Source organism: Apium graveolens, chromosome 9 (assembly GCF_009905375.1).
Source record: "Apium graveolens cultivar Ventura chromosome 9, ASM990537v1, whole genome shotgun sequence".
Lineage (NCBI taxonomy): Eukaryota > Viridiplantae > Streptophyta > Magnoliopsida > Apiales > Apiaceae > Apium > Apium graveolens.
In genome coordinates, this window is record NC_133655.1 from 21,566,764 (window position 1) to 21,590,674 (window position 23,911).

Consider the following 23,911-nt stretch of genomic DNA (forward strand, 5'->3'; position numbering starts at 1 on the left):
ATATTGGGTATTTGGGTTCAATAAATGTCAAGAACAATGGACTTCACTGTTATATTTTTGTTTTGAGTTTTCTATCTATTAACCACAACAATAACAAAAAAAAAATAAAATGCAAATTTAAATTTTGAATGAACAATCACAATAATCAACCGGATGCAACTTTTAATAATAATCAAAATATACAAAAGCAAAAACTTTTTAAAACAGAACATTGGCCAGATAAGGGAGCTAAAAATTAATCTCTACCATAAATATATAGCACCCTACAAAGGTATAGCACAACATTGGAAAAATATTGCTTCGTTTCTTTATTTTGGTAAAACTTTTACCCTGCACTAAACAAAAACGGTATGTTATCTCAAACTTCGATCCACTTGAGGGAACCATCGATGTAGCATATAGTATTTTGCTTTGATGATTAATGCAAAGAGGGCATAGCAAGGAAGATGCATCAATGCTACAGCTAAATACCTGCAATAATTTAAAAATAATATCCGGATACATGAGGATAGTGGAAGTACATGTTGAAGCAAGTGCTAAAATTTTCAAACAAATTATAAATATACACATAAATAAAATCAAAGGAAAAACATAAACTGAATGATGTGCATTTGTTACTTGACTCTAGACTCTAGTCTAGCAGATAACTTTAACAGACAAGTTCACGTCCAAATTTTTGCAAGGCTATTTTCGTGATCTATTTCAAAATTGAGAACCTAATTAGTCAGAAGACTCAAAAAGTAACTATCTATGTTTTGCCTAATAGAATTGGCTTTTACAGTTTAACTAAATGAAAGTACTAATAACAGTCTAATATACTAGAGTAATTTTTAGTACTTCAAAAGTAAAAATTCAGCTGCTAACCTCAATAGCTTATAACTTCTATGATCGTCTTCAACTATGTTTAGAAAAAAAGCAAGAACAAAACTATGACCAAGTGCCGCACTATCTTAGATCTGCTGCAAATATATTGGTTCGTCTTTTTCTATCACCTCTTCATATATAATAAACATCTTTGAGAAGTTTTCTCTTGATTTTTTCACCCATGGCCCACTCTTAATATCCTCACCTCTACATCTATAGTAGCATACTCACTGTAAAATTCCCCCTTGTTACTACAGATAACTTTTCTTTACTTTTTCAAAAATTTATCCTCCAATCTTGTTTAATGTTCTTCCCCCTGTCATGCTGAATTCATGATAAGAATTAATAGTGAATAAGGAACATGCTATTTCTACTTCATTCAACTTTAATTACTGCTACAATTACAAATAAATCACTAGTTATCAAATTGCATACAGTATCCGATATTCGTCCACAGTTTTAGTCAATCAGCCCTCATTTATTTTAAAAATCAATTCGCAACTTGCAGCAATTAGCAATATAAAGGGCATAAGCATAACTAACTAAGTTACAAATTTATGTACAGTAAAACTTTTCATGGATTTATATAGTAGTTAGTATTGTTGATCAATCTTTACATAAATTCAAGAGCATGTTCTTTATAAACTTCGAAATTACCAGGCTCATAAAACTCTAACCATTACATTACTATATCTGATCGTTGCTAGATAAAGTGAACCGGTCATAACACCTTTTAAACTGTGTGCAGGTCCAACCATTGTATTTTGACTGTGACAGAGGAGTTGGACTGATTTATCTATTCCAAAATGCATAGGAGGGGTCTCGGGTTGGTAATCGACTTTTTTGTTTATTACATAAAGAAAAGATATCTGGGGCAGAGAGGCTTACCATACAGGAGCAGATGGGATCGATAAGTCAAGAAATGGGTAAGGCCACCTGCAAGAATGATTAGAATAATAAGCTATTTTAATCAATAATCACGAAACTACCATGTATTTGCCTCCTCTCTTTTTTTTTTCTTTTTTTTTCAAAGTTGCTATGCACTTAATAAAGGAAGTAAAAAAAAATCCCTTACCACATAGATACAGATGCATGCACAATCCACTCAAAGATGACATAGACACCAGTCAGCAAGATGAAGTATGATATCCGGAACCAAGGAAATTGCTGAAAAGAGCGTTTCATTGTTACTGATGGAAAGATGATTTTATGGGACTGACAAAAGATGAAGTTTTAAAGAGGGGGCATTGGGCTTCTATTTAGAGCTTACCAACCCATTCAAAGTTGTCTCACTAATGAGCAAGATGGCGTTAAGTGAATGTTCCATTACTGTAAACTGTCATGACAAGGAAACACTATGTTCAAATAGAACATGGAGAAAAACTTTCAACCAGAAAATTTCAAGAAATTAAGAAAAATACATTAATAAAGTAAGTGCTCGATATATATAAGCATAGTAATGTAAATGAGTATAAGTCAGTGGTTCGGAAGTCATGACTAGTAGAAAGCTACATACAATAAGGTTTGGCCATGTGTCCTGAAATGTTATTAGTGGTTTACTATGAATAATACAGAAAACAACTTTGAATTCATGATACACTGGAATATATTACAATTATATAAAAGTGGCTGTACATGCATACACGACTTGCGAATGTAATTGAATTGTCGAGGATGATTGTAAAATTCTTTAATGACTGTGTTGCAGTTTAGAGAAAACTAGTTTCCCTTAGTTTGTGCCAATCAGATGGCTCATTAGACATCTAGTCCTATTCAAAGCCTTAAACACATGCAAACAAAGATAATAACAATTTAGACAAGAAGTCAAAAATAAAATGAAATTCTGGCATCTATTTGTTCTGTAATACAGGCGGTTAGCATGTAGTACAACTTAATATTTTTTAGCTTCACCTGTTAAAAAACGACATATACACAAGAAACATTGTCTTTTATCTGTTAATATAATGATTGTGGTTCTTGTTTACTCGCACAGACCATCTTACGGAACTATAACATTGACTCTCCCTTTGCAAATTCTTTTCAAAGTAAAAGACAAGTATATGCCAGCAGGAATATAGGTCCTAGTCATACAAGTTGTTCACAGTTATACATAAAACAGTCATGGAAAAAGATATCCAACCATGAGTCTATCTATTTATGACATATAAGGTATAAAGGCATTTTGTTGCAGATAGCAAGATGATTATCTCTATAAGAGTTGAGAGACCGAATATATTGTTGGAAGATGGCGGTGGGCGGAGGACGCAGGAGGTGATTATCTTTAGTTACCGCATACATTCAGATAGTACCAAGTACTAACAGAAGCTATAATATGAGTAAAGGAGCGAACAAAATATATAGGAAGCCATGAATACTTACGAAATTAAAATCGTAATCTTTGATGGTAAGGAATGGGAAAATTACGCACCAATAAAGACAATCTGTAAGTATCACCGCACCAGCAGTCATCTGCTTAGAAATAAACAACACAATGAGAAAAACTGAGTAACTTGCAACAATCGATGGGACCAGGTGGAAAGCTGTAAAAATCTCGGTCAATGTTGGCTTTTCTAATACCAAAGTTTAGGCATCGCCACTGATCATTATCTTTCCACGGATCACAATTCCAATATTCAGCATAATCATCCTTCTTTAATTGATTGAAATGTCAATTGAACAAGTGTGGATAACATTATGTTTGTCAAACATGTGGCAAACTGTTTATGTTGCCTAGTGGGATAGTGAGAAAATTAATTGCAATAAACTTAAGGATGATAAGTTCTCAAACGATATATACCAACTTGGGAAGGGAAAAAAAGGATTGGATACATGTATATATATATGTGTGTGTGTGTGTGTGTCGACAAGAAAGGTGCGGTAAAACATAGGGAAAACCAACATATACTTGCAGGTTGCAGGTTGCAGTCGATAGCAGAAAGATGCTGACTTGATAAACCAAGCTGGGAAACCTCATCAACCAATTAAAAACTAATCACTTTCTAATTTTTAGAGGGGTCTTACTTGGAAAATAATTTGAAATACATGGCCACACCTCGAAGCTGTTCGAAAATGATAATACTTTTCTTGATAATATGGATACTTTCCCATATCTACTCCAGTTACAGCTTCGTGTTGTATAAGTGAGACATGAGATCCTTGTTCCGCATCGACCACCTCATTACAAGCATTACTTCCGCTATATATTTTCCAATGCTGTAAACATCCATAGATAGAGAGCAACGATCCGAACTGCAAATATTTGAAAAGGTAAGTAGGATTTGAAGATCAATGCATTATATAACTGGAATGTTACATCAATTTTCACATTTGATCACAAAATAATATATATATATATATATCGATACATGTCCAGGTGAACAAACATCAGTGTGAGTTAAAAAACGATATTATAATAGGACAATACATTTACATTCTAGCATAGACTTTTGAAGAAGCTGACAGGCATACCCCAAAATAGATGGCAACCAGAGCTAAAGTCCACCTACTCAAAGAGTCAAAAACATTACAACCTGTAGTTAGAAATGGTTAATAACCCGTAATATATAGATGAGTAGATAATTTGGTCAACGATTTTTAAAACAATTACTGTTAACTATTCATATGTTAGATCATTCTGCTCCAAATATTAACAAACAAAAGGATGACTTACTGGGTATAATAGTGGAATAAGCTTCCTCCTCGAACAACAACATCCACAACAAGTGCCGTCAAGATCAAGAAAAATGAGAAAATACGGAACATCATTAAACAGATAGGGTGTATTTGTTTCACACATGGCATCCAAGAATTATTGGCATGCCGAAACCATAAATCATCTTCTTGAGTCCCTTCCTCATCCGGTTTTGGAGGGTACGAATATTCGTATTTCCAAATTATAAAAGTTGCCCCCAACATTGGAATGAAGACCCATATTGTACAAAGAAAGAATCTCCAGTTCAACCAATAACTCAGGGAGGTAGTATCACTAGACTCCAGTAGATCCATCTTGTCGAGAGAGTAAAATATGATAAACACTTTTGCGGCGATAATTTTGTGATGGGTAAATCTATCAAATAAGAGTACCTAGCCAAAAAGCAAACAATTAAACATTATGACTCCCCATGTTTCCTTTTTGAGATTCCGATACTATTTCTAGAGTCAAGGTCAAGGACGGGCTACTGTGACACCAAAAACTTGTGCCAGTTTGACAATATCAACAACAAACGTCCAATTATGAGAAGACCACATTGACCCCAACAACATAAACCTTCATCATCTGTTTGTGGAATAGTATTTCTTTTGATCTCGTTAATGCTTAGAATTGTTTTTCACCATTTAATAAGCACGTATTCATAAAATTGCCCATAAATTCTAGGCTTACAATAGAATGAATGTTAGCACATTTCTAAATGTGTAAGATCTTGTTTTTGTCCGAAATTATAGCACTTGATCAACATTTCAACACTTCAATTAAGCTAAAATCACCTGATAATTTTACGGAACTAAAGCGCCTAGTTCCTAGTCTTTTTTTTTTTGGCAATAGTAAATGAACATGATTTGCAAATGAGGAATTTGAAAGCATCATATTATGCAGCAACCACAAAACAATATAATTTCCAATCCTGACAACAAACATATTTGCTGAACCTAAAAAAATCTAAATAAAAAAAACAAAGGGGAATCCAAGAAAAACAGCAAGTAGAGTGAAAGCAAGACAGACAGTTGAAAAGAAACAACAACTTACAAGGGTTGTAGGAAGAGAGCAGACTAGTATCGGTGAATAACAAATTCGAAGAAAGTAATAAGAGATTTAACATAGAGATTTAGAGTCATCATCAAGTGAGCTCATCCTGCAATATTTAACATGTTCTTCAACAACGTTGATTATTAGCCATACAATACACAATATACATATACGTCTACACAAGGCGAGTATCTAGCTAGGCTGTCTACAATTGATGGAACAATCAAGAGGGTCCTGTCCTTCTCGAGACTCACCATCTCCTATATGGTTCTTTTTAAAAAAAAAAATTAGCTACAAATACATATTTTTAAGGGGAAAAAAAGTTGACTTACATGAGTGATTTTTGAACGGTCTACTACCTAATTATAACATTTTAGAATTTTTAATATTTATGTGTTTTTGAAAATTGTGATTAGGATAGCTGGATAGGGGTGGATTTAGAGTTAATAGACATGTTCATAGGAAAAAATAATTTTTGCTTCAAATTTTTAAAAAAGTTTAAACATCTGAGTTAATCAAATAAAGTTAGAGGGGTGTATTCAATCAAGATTTTAAAGGATTTTTTTGAATTCTTGAAATCAAGTGTTATTCAATTTCGATTTTAAAAAATCCTTTAAAATATGATCGTATACAATATAGATTAGAAAAAGTCTTTTAAAATCTGAATGTATTCAATTCAGATTTTAAAAAGTCTATTGAAATCTTACGGTATTCAATTAGGATTTTTAAAAATCCATCAAAATCTGATGGTATTCAAATATCCGTAGATTTTTTTATTTGAAAAAGTTGTGGATTTTAATGGATTTGCTAGTTCATTTTTAATCTTTTGAAATCTCTTTAAAAAACATGAGATTTTGAACGATTTGTGGAAAACTTCACAAAAGCAGCAAGACCGTAAGATTTTTCTATCAACTCCGTCAAAATCCACGAACAATTAAAATCAACGAAAATCTTCCAAAATCCATGGATTATTATCAATCTTTTAAAATCTGAAATGAATACACCCCCCTTAGTTTTGCGCAACAAGTCAAAAAATAATTATAAAGTTATGTTTATAAATTAATATATTAAAAAATAAATTAATAAAACGAGAAATTTATTATTGAAAAAAGTGTATACATATCGATAGAATATGCAATAATAGTGAGCCGTCTTCTTCCATCTTTAATATATATTTGTATGTATAAGTGTTGTTATATGGAATATTTCGTATAATAGTGTTGTGGAGGTTAATAGGCGGAATAAGGATTAAGGACGGTGTTTGAGGGCGGAGGAAGGTTGTTTGATGGTGGTTGAGCTTGTATGTTGACTCCTTAAGAAAGAATAGGGTTTTGTTATTCTCCGTCAAGTGTCGAATCATGTCTCATACAAGTGCCTTCGTACCCTATTTATAGAGATCAAGCCTCACGTAGTTCTTGGGGAACAAGTCACATAGGCTAGGGTTAGGACTCTTCAGCCCGTGCAGCCCAAGCCCATGATAGAGTCAGGCCTTCAGCCAATTAGTCACGTAAATCTCGACCGGCTCCACACGCTTCCTACAATCTCGCGGCATCTTCGCAATCCTTCACGTAATTGTAGGAATAACCCGTGCCGGCCCCGAAATCTATGAGCAACTTAATCATCTATGAGTTACTTTTCATGTCAAACACAAAGTCCTCTAATGCGGGCCGGCCTGGCGGCCTCGGTCCGCACCGCCTTCCTTTTTAATCAATAAATACAACGTTACCTTTGATTTCATAAGATGTGGGCTCATGGGCCCAGCCCACGTGTGGGCAACCGAGCCCAGCTCAAGTACTGTCACCTAAGCCCACCTCGCGTGTGGTCGCCTGATGGCAAGTGTGAGCCTTCCTTATAAGTGTGAGCCCAGCTCGCATGTCACAAGCCCAGCTCGCATGTCACGAGCCCCGCCCGCATGTGAGAGTCCAGCTATTCAATGCACCCATGGGGACCTGTTTAGGGCCCATGACCGAAAGCAGGCATAACAACTACCCCCAAAATTCCTGGTCGCATCTTGAGGCTGGGAATTTTTTAGTCTTTCATGGCCTCGCAGGTGCGAGCCCACCAGGCCGCACCAAGCCGCCTCACGTGCCCCGCCTCGCATGCCTTTCATCTAGCATGCATTTTGAACGCATGACAGCTGTTGGATAGCTATCGTGGGGATTTGTGCTATCTCTTGAGATGGTGACACGTGTCCCTGATCCTTTCTCTCTCTTATCCCCTATAAATATGTGGGATTTCAATTTCATTTCTCACAAACCCAAGAACACTTACTAAAACTCTGCCCAATTTGCTTAAGGATCTACCACGGCGAAGATCATCATCTCCACAAGAACCGTCTACCGGCGGCGATATTCTCCCGACACAGATTCATCAGGATCTTCATACACTTCTCCAACATGTACTCTTTGATTCGAGCCCATTTACATTCACACCTAGTCATTGAATTCGAGCACACACCACTTATTTGATGCGAGCTCACACACACTCACAACATGAAATGCGAGCTCATACATTCTCCTGTAACTCGATGCGATCACACACAATCACGATATGCGATGCGATCTCGTCTGCTCGTTTAGATAATTAGGTGTGATCCCGTGTGAGATGTGAGGACACTTAGGTACGCCCCCATACTTATCTTTGCTTTCTTTTTAGGACCACACACTAGTTTTCAACATCTTTTACAGATGTCAAGTGTGTCTTCAGCCCGCTCATATGGATCGTCTCGCTCTTCCTCGAGCACGGTTCGCACCTCTGCTAGCCCGGTTCATTCCTCAGCCACTCTGTCTCCATTAAACCAATATCCACTCGAGCAGTGAGGCTCGAAGGACTTTCAACGCGAGCTGACCTCTCTTTCTGGTCGTCTCAGCCAACCCATCTCTCCCGGCTCAGCTATCACCCCTCAAGGGGCTTTGAACATTGCCAGAGTTGAGAACTCGATGCGAGTAGCTGGCTCCGACTCGCTTGATATTCACCTCGACCCTAACCCTGAAGATTACACCAGGGAGAAGAATATTTATGATTGTAGACACAGGCCCGTGGACCTCTCCAAAATACCAGCCTCCCTCGGGGTGAAAGAATTTTTTAACCGCGAGCCTACTCCTTTGGACAAAGAACGGGCTGAGGAGATTCTAAGGAAGATGGTTGAAGAGAGGGCGGCCCGCCTGAGGCAAGCTGCAGCTAACAACCTCGACCTCATTCACCTCGACTCAGAGTCCACTGAAAGAGACCTGAGAAGTGCATACTACGACACCAGGAAGGGAAAAAAGCATGTAGCCGCAAAATACCCCATCTTGGGGCTCGAGGGTGAAGAGGACGACTCGCATTGGTCTTATGACTCCCCTCAAAGCGAGGAGGTGGCAGATGTCACTTGCCAGTATAAGATCTGCAACTATAACTATATCCGTGCGGCCTCTCCTAAGCCTTATATGCCTTCTGCCCAGCCCGAGCTTGAGGGTGAGATTATTTTTAAGAGGTAGATCATTCCTGACGGGGAGGAGAGCTCAACTGCAAACGAGGAGGTTAAGGTGTTTGCTTGCCGCGACCTGCCCACCTCACTGACTCAGAAACATTTGGCCGAGCACATTGAGCAGTTCTAGCTCGAGGACCATGTTGTCTTGCCCCTGCCTCACATGAGGTGCTACAGATTTAACCATCCGGAGAATGGAGGTAGGGTGCCTCACATGGTTTTATCTACCTTCCTTCTGAGGCTAGGAATCTCCTCTCCTCTTCATCCTTTCATCAAGGATGTCTGCGAGTACTACCAGCTCGCACCTCTGCAGATCAACCCGAACGGATATCGGGTCGCCCTCGCATTATACATCATATACAACAAATGTGGGTTTCCTCCTCTCACAACGAGGCAGCTTGGCTACTTTCTTAATCTGAAGCGTTCCCCTAACAACTTTGGATATTTCTATTTTTTTTGTCTTGTCGTGCTTTAATAAAAAGAACCTCTTCCACAACGGGCCGAGCAACCCAGGGAAGTGGAAGAGCCCTTTTGTCTATATCCACGAGGTGCCTCGAGTCCAGACTCATTTTTATTACAATCCATGTAAGTCTTCTCTGGCCGCTCTCGTCTTTCCTACCATAATTCTTTCCTTTAACAAGAAACGTTTTTATTTTTCTTATCTCCAGCCACCCCGCCTCGCACTGTCCTTTTGGGACAAGAAAAAATAAATGCGGACAACCTGCTAGATCTTTCTAAGGCAGACAGGGATATTCGAAATCTCATAACGACCTCGAACCTGGTCGCGTGTGGATTTTTGAAGGCAGGGGTGAGGCTGACTCTTCGAAAGAAGAAATCTAAGAAGAGGGCCAGAAAGGGTAAGAACGTTGGGGCCGCATGCGCGAGCCTGCCTGCTCGTATGTGCGAGCTCGTGTTCTCGCATTTTTACATTTTCCACATGCATCTCACCTCGCATTTCACTTTATTTGTCTGCATTTATCTCCTGCTCGCATTTTATTCTTCTCGTTGTGACTAATATATTACTTTATTATTTTCTTTTTCAGAAATGGCCATCTCCCCTATCCCCTTTATGGAAGAGCTGAGCAAGTCGCGGCCTCGGGCTCAGTTCAGCCCGCTGCGGCGACCACAGGGGCTCACTCTCAAGTCCCCCCTTCAGCTCGCATGAAGAGCCTCACTGAGCATTATAAAGGCTCGGGGCCTTCTCCTCGGCTAAAAAGGCATCGAGGTCACAAAGAGGGAAAAATCGTCGAGCCAGACCCGAAAAAGGCTGCTCCATCTGATGCCCCTCTCCCTACTTCTTCTTCTGCCAACATGGTCGCGACCACCTTTGGCCAGCTCGCTCAAGCTCGCATCACCGACCAGGATATGAAGGATTGGTCTTCTTCTGCTCTCGAGGTTAGTCAGGACGCACTGTTTCGGGCCGCAGCTGAGGTGTATTACCGTCAGCTGTCTAAGGCTCGAGAGTAGGGGTGAGCAATGGGTCAGAACCGAACCGAACCAAACCGGAATCGAAAGAACCGAGAACCGAAATAGGAATATTTTAAGAACCGAACCGGACCCGTTTATATGTAAGAACCGAACCGGAACCGAACCGTAAATTTTGGTTTGGTTCGGTTCTTAACCGAAAGAACCGAAATTATATTTTATTTCATATATATTTACTTTTTATATTATTTTATATTCTAACTTTTTAAATTTTGACTAGATTTTATTATTTATTGAGGGTAACTTAGTAAAAGAAGATTCTTATTAGTGGTGAATCATTTTGAATTTGATTACTTTCTAATATTTATGAAGAAAAATATTTATAAAAATATTCAAAACTCCATAACTATTTAAAGAAATGAGTAATACAATAAAAATCATAGTTTTCTTAAAATTTATTAAAGTATTATAAATAAGAAAACATAATACGTAATATATATACATATATTTTTGTATTTATTCATTTATATACGGTTCGGTTCGGTTCTTACGGTTCTAGTATGTTAAGAACCGAACTGAACCAAGAACCGAAATTTCTAGAAAAACAAGAACCGAACCCGACCCGTATTAGTTAAGAACCGAACCGGAACCACAATTTTTGATCGGTTCGGTTCGGTTCTCGGTTCTGAACCGGGAAATGCTCACTCCTACTCGAGAGATGCGAGTCCTCGGCCAGACCAACACAAAGCTCGAGTCTAAAGTCAAATCTCTTCAAAGTAAGGTCGCTGAGCATGGGCAGGAGAAAGTTACGCTGGTGAACAGCTATAATCAGAAGATACTTAACCTGAATGCTGCTCATGAAAAGGCTTTAAGGGAGCAGAAGGAGGCTCACGACCTGGCCGCGGAGGCGTGGAAGAAGGAGAGGAATGGCCTCGAGGAGAGGGTGCTCGAGCTGGAGGGGTCAGTTTCTACCCTGACCGAGGGCCGTGAGGCCGCCCTTGCTGATGTTAGGAACCTGGGGGCCAGGAACTTTATGAAAATCTTTATCAAGAAGGTTTCTGATTTTGATTGGGCAGCTCTGGGTGCGGGCACAACTAAGCATGTCGAGAAACTGAAGCTGGAGATAGAGCGGGACACCCAGATTATCGAGGAGGCCCGGCTCGCAGCTGAGCAGGCCCGGGTCATGGCTGATGAAGCACGGGAGAAAGAAGCTGATAACCCTTAGATTTAATTTTATCTTGAAACTAGACTTTTGACTGGGTAGGCGGGCACCCTTCTTGCCTCACATTTGTATGTAAAGTATTATGCCTTGGGGCCTGACTTATTTATCTATTGTCTGTATAAAATCCCAACTTTTTCGTGCCCGCATTCCTCTTTATTATGCTAGCTAGTTTCCTTATTTTTATGTAATCTTACCATGCCTCTACTGACTAGAAGTTATCATAACCCTGGTCGCGTATGGCGGGCGTTACACCTTCACAATGAGCCTAATTAATCAGCTCGCATCATTTGTTCAATCAAACAAAATTAACAAAGAATGCTAAGTGGAATGGGCTCGCATCATTACTAACTCACAAGTTTTGCACGCGTTCTTGCACTGGCGAGCCGGGCAAATAGGCTCGCCACTTGCTCAAGTATCCTCACCTCGCATAATGTGACCCTGGCCATGCTTGGAGGCTGGGCTCCCTGGGTCACATTTGAGGTCCTGCGAGTCGGGGTATGGGCTCGCATTGCGAGCCTACACCTCTTTTTATCTTCATCTTTTATCTGCTTTGTGCTCATATCTTTCTAAGCGGGCCGTGGCCCAGCTCGTTTCCTAAACTTATTGTCAGGCGGGCCGGGGCCGACCTGACTTGTGATTTTAACATGTTAATAAAACAACCGTTCTGCCCTCGCATGGGTTCCCAAAGATGGGCTCCCCTGCTGGATATTTAATCTATTAACATGAGTTAAAATATCAAGTGCACAAAATAGATATCAATCGTTCATTCATAGATAATGGAAAGTGAAAGAAGTACATATTTGTGGTCTCAGAGAGGCACCTATATGGCACTACCCCCCGAGACTTAGGAGTATTGTAAGATAGTACTAAATCTGAAAAGAATAATATTACTGATAATATTTACGGAGGTGTTCCGCGTTCCAGGCTCTCAGGATGAACTTGTTTTGCATATCATTAAGGTGGTAGGTTCCCTCCCAGAGCACCGAATTTATCTTGTAGGGGCCTTCCCAATTCGCTCCAAAGACTCCGTGACTCACCACCTTGGTGTTCGGCATGACTCGACGCAGAACCAAATCTCCCATCTTGAAAGTCCGGGCTCTAACCTTACTGTTGTAGTGCCTAGCTGCCTTCTGCTGATATGTTGCGACCCTGATCTGAGCATCTTCCCCAGTTTCTTTGATCATGTCCAAATAGAGCCTATGGTTGACCTCATTTGCCTCTGAGTCATAGTTGTCCCTCCGAAAAGATCCTGCTCCCACTTCAACGGGCACCATAGCTTCACACCCATACACCATAGAAAAAGGGGTCTCTCCAGTTGTAGTTCGGGGTGTCATGTTATAAGATCATAGGACCTTGACGAGCTCTTCTGGCCATGTTCCTTTTTTTCTCTTCTAGCTTTGCCTTCAGGGTGTGCTTAATGATCTTTTTAACAGCCTATGTATGCCTGTTACTTTGGGGGTGGCAAACCGCACTAAAACTCTTCTGAATCCCCAGCTGCTCACAAAATTCCCCCATTTCCTTGCTATCGAACTGTTTCCCATTGTTAGATATCAACTTGTAAGGGATGTCATGGCGGCACACAATAGTCCTGTGCACAAATTCCTTGAGCTTTTTTTGTCGTGATAGTGGCTAGAGGCTCGGCCTCTGCCCACTTAGTGAAGTAATCTACCGCAACCACCGCATACTTGACACCTCCCTTGGCCTTCGGGAGTTCTCCAATCAGATCAATCCCCCACATAGCGAAGGGCCAAGGGCTCATGAGGGATGTTAGGGGAGCCACAGGGCTGTTATAATAATTGGCATATCGCTAACACTTATCACATGCTCGGGAGAATTTAAAGGCATCTTTTTTTATTATTGGCCAATAGTAACCTTGACAGAGGATTTTCTGAGCTAGAGAGCTACCCCCCGAGTGATTGCCGTAAATGCCCTCGTGTACTTCCCTTGAAATATAATTGCACTCATCCCCATCTATGCACTTGAGGAGGGGCATGCTGAACCCTCTTGGTGCATACTTCAGGTAAAGCTCCGTTCTTGGCCCTTTAGCTTGATACCCCCCGTTTATCTGATAAACCACGATCATGGAGTCACTAAACACATTCAAATTCTCCACCTTCATTTCTAGAGCTAGCTTGAGACCGTTGATTAGGGCCTCATATTCAACATCACTGTTGGTTGTATGAAAGGCCAGATGGGTCGCACGTCTGATCTTGTGCGCCTCTGGACTGATTACCTCAATTCTGGCTCCTGCCCCATTATCATTAGATGCTCCATCCATAAATAGGCTCTACCATGGGGCACTATTTGGGCTCTCCAGCCCAACTTCTTATGTGCTAGGTATGACAACAAGGGCTCCCGGCTCCACTTCTTGATGTGGAGAAAATTCTAGCACAAAATCGTCCAGGGCTTGGCCTTTGATTGCGATCCTTGGCTTATAACCCACCTCGAATTGGCCGAGCCCAACCGTCCACTTCAACATTCGACTAGAAGACTCTGGCTTGTGCATCACTTGTCTGAGGGGGTAGGAGGTTCGCACTTCTATCTTGTGCTCCTAAAAATAGGGCCTGAGTTTTCAGGAGGCCAGGATCAGAGCATATGCTAACTTCTCGAGGCTTGTATACCGAGTCTCGACGTCGGCTAGCCTTTTACTCATATAATATATCGGGAGCTGGATACCATCCTCCCCTCGGACTAATACCGCGCTTACTGCAAAGTCAGAGACGGCCAAGTATAGGACCATAGTCTCACCTGCCTTTGGGTTAGACAACATTGGAGGGCTGCTGAGATGCTTCTTTATGTTTTGAAAGGCTTATTCACATTCTTCTGTCCATTCAAAGTTCCTCCCCACTCCTTTAATCGCTTTGAAAAACTCCTGGCATTTATCGGAAGACTTTGAGACGAAGCGGTTTAAGGCAGCCACTCGCCCTGTTAAGCTTTGAACATCATTCACCCGTCTAGGGAATCTCATCTCGAGTAGGGCTCGTATCTTGGAGGGGTTGGCCTCAATGCCTCTATAGTTGCCAATAAATCCCAAAAACTTTCCTGATTCGACCCCGAACCCACATTTCTGGGGGTTGAGTTTCATCATGTACTCCCTTAGGATCTGGAACATTTATGATAGGTGTCGGACATGATCCTTTGTTTCCTTTGACTTCACAAGCATATAATCTACGTAGGCCTCCATGGTCTTTCTCAACTGATGTTTGAACATCTTGTTCACCAGTCTTTGATACGTTGCCCCAGCGTTAAGGAGCCCGAAGGGCATCCCGATGTAACAGTTGAGGCCCCGATCAGTAATAAAGGAGGTGTGCTCCTGATCTGGCCCATACATGGGGATTTGGTTATATCCTGAATAAGCATCCATAAAGTCAAGCAGTGCGTGCCCAGCCGTGGAATCAACCAGCTGGTCGATTCGGGGTAGAGGAAAACTATCCTTCGGGCAAGCTTTGTTCAGGCCGATGAAGTCCACACACGTCCTCCATTTGCCATTGGGCTTCTTGACAAGCACGGGGTTGGCCAGCCACATGGGATAGAAGGCTTCCCTTACAAGCCCTGCCTCCATTAGTCTATCCACCTCTTCTCTAAGGGCCTCTTCCCTCTCTCCACTAATCGGCCTCCTCTTCTGTCTGACCCCCTTCTTTTTCGGGTCCAAGTTGAGCCGGTGGCACATGACATTCGGGTCAATCCCTATCATATCAGAGTGTGACCATGCAAAGACATCCAAATTTCGCCTCAGGAAGGGGCTAGATCCTCCCTCGAGTCAGGACTTAAGTTAGAGCCTATTCCGAGTACCTTAGAGGGATCATTTGGGTCTACCAATATCGGGATTGTGTCCTCTGTGGTCCATGCTCTCTTAATCATTGGAGGCATTCTTGGGTCTAATTCTACTTGAGCCTTACTAGACTCTCCCACTTCCTTGATTGTCAAATCCTCTATATCCTCGAGCTCGGGCTGGTGATTTTGGGCCGGATTTATCAAGCATTCAGAGGTCGTAGTGATAGTGCGAGTGATTCCATTGGGAAGATCCATAGTTGTCGTCGTTTCTTCGCGTGCCCATTTCTCTTTCCTGAGTCTTGCAACGATTTGTTCCGTGCTCTCTTCTTCATCACTCGCCTTCTCCACAATCCCCTCTTGTATTAGCATGATAGGCTGAGAGGCTTCCATCAGCAAGGCCCCTGAGTGTGGTTCCACTTGAATCCCCATGTGCTCGAAATAGTTCTCGGGCAATTCCTCGATTGAAATCAGGTTACAAGTCTCGTGTCCCTCATGACGTATTCTCTTCCTGCCCTCTGCTTCTTCCATGGGGACATCGCATTCACCCGGTTCAACCATCTCCCTTGAGGCATTTCCTGACTCGGCCGCCCTGAGTGCCTGGTTGTAACAGACCCTTGATTCATATTGACAGCTCTTCAAGAAGCCGACCCCCGTGGGGGTTGGGAATTTTACCGTTATGTGGTGGATTGAGGTCACCATCCTCATTGCCCTCATAAGGGGTCTGCCTACTATAACGTTGTAGGCACAAGACCGATCTACTACTGTAAATATAGTGATCTGGGTGGCCATATAAGGCTCTTCTCCTATGGTCACCGGGAGCCGAATTGTTCCTTTCACCCCGATCGAGTTTCCCGTGAACCCGTATAGGTGTCCCCTTGTTGAGGTTAACTCTCTATCCAGTAACCCTAACTTCTTGTAGGCATCATAAGTTAGAACGTCAGCTGAGCTCCCGGTATCCACCATTGCCCGGTGAACATCTACCGTCCCAATCTTCATTTTTATGACCAGGGCATCTGTATGAGGGTAATGCACCCACTTGGCATCGTTTTCCCTAAAGACGATGTCATCAGCCTCTCTTTCGAAGAGCTCCGGGGACCTCTGGCTCAGATGGTTGACGTTGGTGAGGGGCTTGTCCTTTGCTTCTCGGGCATACCTTTCCATCGCCTTCCGGCTGTCTCCGCCAATATGAGACCCGCCTAGAATAATATGAATGCTTCCAGCCCGAGGTATCCTCTCTTTATCTTCTGAGGGTGGAGGAGGGACAGTATGATAATCAGTCATGTACCTTCGAACCTCCTTGACAACCCATTATGTCAGCTTCCCCTGCCTTATCAGCGTCTCGATTTCATCCTTCAATTTTCTGCAATCAGATGTATCGTGCCCCGTGGCCTCGTGATATGCGCAATGCTTCGAAGTATCCCTCTTGTTATAGTCTGTGAGAGGGGTTGCCTTTCTGAATACCCCCTTCCCAGCATAGGTAGCATATATGTGGTCAATAGAGGCTACCAGAGGGGTGTGTGTTTGCCATTTTCTTGTATAAGGTCTCCCCGAATCTTTGTTTGTCTCTTTACCTCGGGCAGACTTTTTGGGGCTTGAGCTACGCCGATACGTCTTTCTCCTATCATCAGGGCTCGAAGATCGGTCTCTTTTATCTCGATAGTTCTCGCTGATTTTCAGCTCTCTCATCGACTTCTCTACCCTCTTAAAGGGTTCAGCTTGCTCATAGAACTCGGCCAAGGTTCTCGGCTCACTCGCTTGGAGGCTCTTCCAGAATTTCGACCCTTCTTTCAACCCTACAATCAAGAAATTCTTGATAGTCTCCTCACTGGCTCCCCTCACATTGGGGACTTTGGCGTTGAACCGACGAAAGTATTCTTCCAGGGGCTCCCCCTCCCCTTACTTGATGTTGGCTAACGTGGCCACATGAGGTGAGTAGTGGAGGGTGGACTGGAATTGTCTGACGGACAAGTCCTCCAATTGCCGCCACGTCCTTATGCTAGTCGGTCTCAATTTGGAGAACCATTGTTGGGCGCTACCTTTGAGTGATGCCGCGAAGAGTCTTCAGCGGGTCATCTCCGGCACCTGATAGACTTCCATTTCCATGTTAAATTGTATAAGGTATTCCGCCGGGTCGGCTTCGCCGTTGAATAGAAGGTCGGGGTTGTGCCTAAATACCCGAGGTAGGGGGAATGATCGGATAGTAGCCGTAAACGGAGAGGGGGTAACTGAGGCCGGGGGCCCTCTCTTCTCTCGCTCCATCTCATCCAAGATCCTCCTCGGGTCTCTTACTCTAACAACTTCTCCCTCTCTGTCACCGTCCGCTTTACTAGAATGGTGTGAGCCCTGAGGTCGCTCTCGGCGTCTCCCTCCTCTGGCTCGCACTTGCGACTCCTCTTCATGATTGTCTCTGCGCCAACGTCTCTCCTCCCTCCTGGGCGAGGTGTGTTGCCGTCTTTCCGGAGGAGTCGCTGCATGTTCTCTCTTCGAGCCTCTTTGATCCACGGGCTCTTTCTCTTCTCTCTCCTTCTTGCAATTCTCTAATTTAAGCCTGAGATCATGCTCACTTAGCTTTTTACCCACACGGTCTAGCACGCTAGTCGACCTTGCCTCAGACGAAGTTGGCTTCTGCCCCGATCCCTTAATGATCTGGCTGCCACGCTCATCATGACCTTGGGGTATGTCTTTCTCTCCATGCGATGTCTTTTTCCTCTGCTTAGTCTCAGTCGCTTTGACATCAAAATCGTGGATCAACTTTTTCTGAGGACCTTTGCCCTTCCAGCTACGCTGAGAGACCTTGAGACGGCGCACCTTACACTTGGCGTTCTGGACCGAGCTTCTCTCTACCCTTGACATCTGGCGTTGATCTGATTCATCTGATCGGCTAGCCCTCCCAGATATGTCATAACTGCCTGCCCATCCACGGTTGCGATTGGTGGAGGTGGTGCCTGGTTCTCTGGGGGCGTATGCTCGACCTCGTTCTGGTCCTTCTTCTTGCCCCCGCTTCCTAGTGTCGCCGCTTGTTTGCCTTCTTTGGTCATCTCTTCTCCCTAAGATGAAAATCCCCCTCCTTCTAGCGCCAATTGTTATAGGGAGAATTTCGTATAACAGTGTTGTGGAGGTTAATGGGCGGAACAAGGACCAAGGACGGTGTTTGAGGGCGGAGGAAGGTTGTTTGGTGGTGGCTGAGCTTGTATGTTGACTCCTTAAGAAAGAATAGGGTTTTGTTATTCTCCGTCAAGTGTCGACTCATGTCTCATACAAGTGCCTACGTACCCTATTTACATGGATCAAGTCTCACGTAGTTCTTGGGGAACAAGTCACATAGGCTAGGGTTAGGACTCTTCATCCCGTGCAGCCCAAGCCCATGATAGAGTCAGGCATTCAGCCAATTAGTCACGTAAATCTCGACCGGCTCCACACGCTTCCTACAATCTCGCGGCATCTCCGCAATCCTTCCCGTGATTGTAGGAATAACCCGTGTCGGCCCCGAAATCTACGAGCAACTCAGTCATCTATGAGTTACTTTCCATGTCAAACACAAAGTCCTCTAATACGGGCAGGCCTGGTGGCCTCGGCCCGCACTGCCTTCCTTTTTAATCAATAAATACAACGTTACCTTTGATTTCATAAGATGTGGGTTAATGGGCCCAGCCCGCGTGTGGGCAACCGAGCCCAACTCGAGTACTGTCACCTAAGCCCACCTCGCGTGTGGTCGCCTGATGGCAAGTGTGAGCCTTCCTTACAAGTGTGAGCCCAGCTCGCATGTTACGAGCCCAGCTCGCATGTCACGAGCCCAGCCCGCATATGAGAATCCAGCTATTCAACGCACCCATGGGGACCTGTTTAGGGCCTATGACCGAAAGCGGGTATAACAAGTGTATATGCGTAAGTGTTGTTTTCGAATTTAACTATTGATTTTATAATTATTTTTTATTGTTACGTGGTGTGATTGAAGTTGTGAATATACTAATGTGTGTTTCGCTTGCAAATCCATGTCTAATGTTATATTTCACTTTAAGATATTTTTGTTCGGTAGATTAATATTATTGATTTGTTTTTAAGGTTATTATATTTATTATTTAATGTGATCGTAAACACGCAGATAACACGCATGTCAATCAAATTGATGGATGCCGAAAATAGGATGCTAAAATTAGAGATTTATATGCCTCTACCAAACGCAATTTAATAGCCACCGGATTGTATGAAATCTGAGTTTTATAGAACCGTTGCGAAATACGCTTTATTAGAAATTGAATTGGAATTAAGAGTTTCGATAATCCGATGGCAAAAAATTTGTAGAAAATTCTAAAAAAAGCCAATAATTATTGTCCAAATAATTATTCGAAATGGCCAAAACAAAATCAGTAATTCAAATATATTTTTTATTTATATTTAAAAGCACGTTTATAACGTTCCAACGAATTGCGACTTAGTAAAATAGTTTAGCATAGTCAAACAAATCATAACGTATAGGTCCTCGATTCAGTTCTCATTTAAATTCAACAAATAGTATTTATTTAATAATATATATATATGAAATATATTTTTGTAATTCTTATATTTAACTGTGAGTTGTATTTCTAAAAAAAACTGGGATTTGCAAAATTTATGTATATAAAAAACTATAATATCTATATTTTTTGTCAAAAAAAAGGAACATATAAAAAAACGAACCTCTCTGGCTAGGTTTAGACTTAGAGAGGCTGTTACCAAACGGTATTACACTAACTTGAGCTCTCTGCCCCTACTACAACTCACAACTCACAAGTCACAGCAGGCAACACAACAAGGGCTTCAGTAATTCTCTTCTTTTACTTGTATCTATTTCTGTTCACTCCTGTTACTTCTGCTCATATTGCCTTATTGTTATTGTTGCTTGTTCTTTTTATTAATGTTGTCAAGTGTTTGATCAAAGTCCTCACTGATTTTTCAATTTTTATCGATTCATTATATCTAATTTTAGATTATTTTTTTTATCTTGGGGATGATTGTTGAGCCTGATGCTCCCATACCATTTAGAACCTATTTCCACATAACCTTGATGTGAGGCGTATGGTGTATGTGTGTGGTCTGCATAAGCATGAATTTTATAGTAAGTGTTGATCGTTACCAGGAGCTATACACGGAGGTTATCACATTATGGATTTATGGCGGTATCGTGATTAGGGTCAATGGTTTGAAAATGGTTCCCACTAATTAGGTGGCTTTCAAATGTTACTTACTAAAATAGTTAAAAGAGAAAGCATCATGAGATAAAGTGTACAGAAACTTAAACATTTGTATTTTCCCAAAACTGAAGGCCGTGCTTGGTAAACCAATACACCTGAAGCTTTATTTTGGGATTTTATTGACATTATATTTTGCTCATAAAATTTCAAATTACTAATGAATTCTAAAAGATAGACAACTCTTTATTTATATTAGAGCATATGTGTCACTAAATTTTGCACATGGAAAATGATTTGAAGTGCAAAATATTTAAAATTTTGCTTCTTATTAAGTGCAAAATGTCCAGTTTTTGAAGGTAGTTCTCTTATTGTTACTACATCTATATCTTTATCAGGAGATTGAAAATCTTAACGATGCTGCCAACTGATCCGGCTAAGAGATTATCTTTTAAACGTAGTGTAAGTGATGGGGATTTGGTTATTGTATACGAAAGGCATGACAACATGAAGGCAATAAAAGTATGTGAAAGCTCAGTCCTCCAAAACCGTTTTGGTGTATTTAAGCACTCAGATTGGATCGGGAAACCCTTTGGTTCCAAGGTTTTTAGCAACAAGGGTGGGTTTGTTTACTTGTTGGCTCCAACTCCTGAGCTATGGACTCTGGTTTTGAGCCATAGAACCCAAATTCTTTATATTGCAGACATTAGCTTCGTTATTATGTATTTGGAAATAGTTCCAGGTTGTCTGGTACTTGAGTCAGGAACTGGAAGTGGATCTTTAACTACTTCTCTTGCAAGAGCTGTAGCTCCTTCCGGACATGTCTACACATTTGACTTTCATGAACATAGGGCTGCTTCTGCTAGGTAAGAGATTAAGCAACATGTTGCTTACCCATACATATGGTTTGCTATTATTTTTCTCCCAAGTTTTTAATGTTTTGTTCTACTGTTAGTTAATCATAAATTTAAATGTGTTAGTATCATTCTAAAGGCAAAGATTTATGATTGTTTTACAGGTGTAGCTATCCCTATCAGTCTAACCATGTCATAGACTTATAGGTCTAAGTTTTGGTTTTTAAGCTGAAAATACCTATTGGAAGAACGGTAGTAGTTTTAAGCTATCCATACTCTCTAGTAAAGCTTACACTTGCATATCTAAACTTTTGACATGACACAACTTATTCTCTCCTACTTAATGTTAGAATCCGAACTGAGCAGGAAATTTGTGAATGATAAAAATGAGTCAGCTGTCATGTACACATTCCTATATTTTGGTTGTAAGCAATTATAGGTTATAGAGAATATCTATAGTATCAGAATCATGTGCGATAAAAAATAAGATAATCTCCACCAACTTTTTGGTATTTATTTTGTCAATACACTTTTAATCTTCACTTTAAAAAATGGGTTATGCTTAACTAGTGAACGACCATCTGATATCTTATTCCTCTTGGTGTAAAATATAATGAAGGAAAAAAGGATGTGTGGTTTTGTCTTGACTTGTTACCTGAACTGAAATGGTTTGATTATTTTTACAGGGAAGATTTTGCGAGGACAGGATTAAGTAGTTTGGTCACTGTGGGAGTAAGGGATATTCAGGGTGAAGGTTTTCCAAACGAATTCACTGGTAAAGCAGATTCTGTCTTCTTGGACTTGCCTCAACCGTGGTTGGCTATTCCTTCTGTGGGAAAAATGTTGAAACAAGATGGAATTTTGTGTTCTTTCTCACCATGTATTGAGCAGGTGCAGCGTTCATGTGAAACTCTTAGATCAAATTTTACGGGTAAGCTTTCTTGCAAATTTCTTTTGCCATTTTTATAATTTGTTTTTGCTCTTCTAATCTCTAATTACTCACTATCAGTACAATTTCATTGTTGTTTCCTTGTATGATCTCAAATGTTTATAATTTTCTTGCGTCTTATTAATGTTTCCTTGTATTGGATTTCTTGTAAAAGTTTAAGCTTATGTTTTTATTAAATGGATATGTGGGTATTGGATTTCTGAAGATATAAGAACATTTGAGGTACTTCTCAGAACATATGATGTTAGAGAAGTTAAAATGAATAGCTTCCAAGGAAATGAAGGTGGTTCTATTGAATCCCTCCCTTGCAAGAGGAGACAACGTTCAAATGAAGAAAGCAATGGGCTGGAAAATTCCAGTCATTCAGTTGTCATGGCTAGGCCGTCCAGCGAGGCAAGAGGTCACACTGGTTATTTGACATTTGCTAGATTAAAATGTGTGTTGTGATCGTAAATCATTTGGGGTTTTATTATCTGGCCATAGCTTGATGAAGCTTGTTAGTTTTGCGTCACTTTTTCTGCTGAAACAGAAAGCAGAAACACTAACTGGAAGAGCACTAAAATCTTTCAATATTAAAAGATGGGTCAGCCAATATTGTTTAAGATTTCAGAAGAGCAGTTTTATTCAGACGCTTATATTTGTTTGGATATTTAAATTCATGAAACTGTGATTTTGTCAATTGTGCTACATGTATGAAGGATTTCAAAGCTTTTCTATGAGAGTTAAGGTACTTATATTCTGTCAAGTTGACTGTAGGAATAGGTTCAAGTAATTTTTGAACAAACCAAATTTTCAACTAAGATCACACATATTATGTTTATTTCAGTAATTAAGCTTGGATATTATTATTAAAAGATATTAAGATTAAGTTGGGTTCCTTGGCAAAAAAAAGGATCAAGTTGGGTTCACCATTTTTTCATCTGAAACGAAGATGTTTGAAATTTGTTCATGGGACGAACACGACCAGGAAAAGGTTTGTTTTAGAATACGACTAAAACTTACGAAAACAGTAATTAAATATTATTTTAGTAACTTCTGTTGACGCTGCATTTGATTTTAAAATGATTAACGTAATCGTATGTGCTTAAAAGTAGAAATCATCCGTATATCTAGGAGGTAAACAACAGTGACTAGGACTCGAAATAGTAAAATCTCTATCACCCTTCTAATTATAAGGATATCTTGATATGGAATTGTTGGTCCTGACCTGAGCATGGCCGCGGGAAATTTTATTGTGATTAAAAAAAATAAGTGCGTATTAAAGATATTATAAATGCATGGAGTTTTGATATTTATATATTTGTCATTTTAATTTTGTATTTTAAAATGACTTAACACTATCTAATGTGCAAATTCAGTCCCACTTTTCTCTTTGTTATTTGTCATATTTATTTAGTAGTGTTTCAAATTTTAGGTTTAGTCCTAATTGGTTATTCGATCTT

General features: G+C 40.8%; 3 protein-coding genes across 9 annotated transcripts; 1 reads left to right on the forward strand and 2 right to left on the reverse strand.

Annotated features, from left to right (window-relative positions):
• Window positions 1-142: 142 nt before the first annotated feature.
• LOC141683628 (uncharacterized) lies at window positions 143-5,891 on the reverse strand. 6 transcript variants are annotated; one of them, XM_074488364.1, is made up of 10 exons: window positions 5,609-5,882; window positions 4,535-4,947; window positions 4,333-4,366; window positions 3,917-4,113; window positions 3,770-3,824; window positions 3,244-3,333; window positions 2,135-2,200; window positions 1,940-2,031; window positions 1,753-1,800; window positions 143-471 (listed from the first exon to the last, which is right to left on the reverse strand). In XM_074488364.1, the coding sequence occupies exons 2-10, from the start codon at window positions 4,867-4,869 to the stop codon at window positions 354-356; spliced, it is 1,035 nt and encodes a 344-aa protein (XP_074344465.1). In that variant the 5' UTR covers window positions 4,870-4,947; window positions 5,609-5,882; the 3' UTR covers window positions 143-353. The 6 variants fall into 6 exon arrangements, 5 of the variants coding, with proteins under 5 accessions (XP_074344465.1, XP_074344464.1, XP_074344463.1 ...); XM_074488363.1 differs by having other exon boundaries at window positions 3,764-3,824; XM_074488362.1 differs by having other exon boundaries at window positions 3,770-3,833.
• Window positions 5,892-12,611: 6,720 nt separating this feature from the next.
• Window positions 12,612-13,058, reverse strand: LOC141685101 (uncharacterized). The gene has a single exon (XM_074490227.1). The coding sequence runs from the start codon at window positions 13,056-13,058 to the stop codon at window positions 12,612-12,614; it is 447 nt and encodes a 148-aa protein (XP_074346328.1).
• A 7,108-nt stretch (window positions 13,059-20,166) lies between these two features.
• LOC141687524 (uncharacterized) lies at window positions 20,167-23,208 on the forward strand. Of its 2 annotated transcripts, none has more exons than XM_074492830.1 (4): window positions 20,167-20,298; window positions 21,065-21,532; window positions 22,207-22,451; window positions 22,675-23,208. In XM_074492830.1, exons 2-4 carry the CDS (start codon window positions 21,084-21,086, stop codon window positions 22,914-22,916), a joined length of 936 nt encoding a protein of 311 aa, XP_074348931.1. In that variant the 5' UTR covers window positions 20,167-20,298; window positions 21,065-21,083; the 3' UTR covers window positions 22,917-23,208. The 2 variants fall into 2 exon arrangements, with proteins under 2 accessions (XP_074348931.1, XP_074348932.1); XM_074492831.1 differs by having other exon boundaries at window positions 20,184-20,318.
• The last annotated feature ends 703 nt before the right edge of the window (window positions 23,209-23,911 follow it).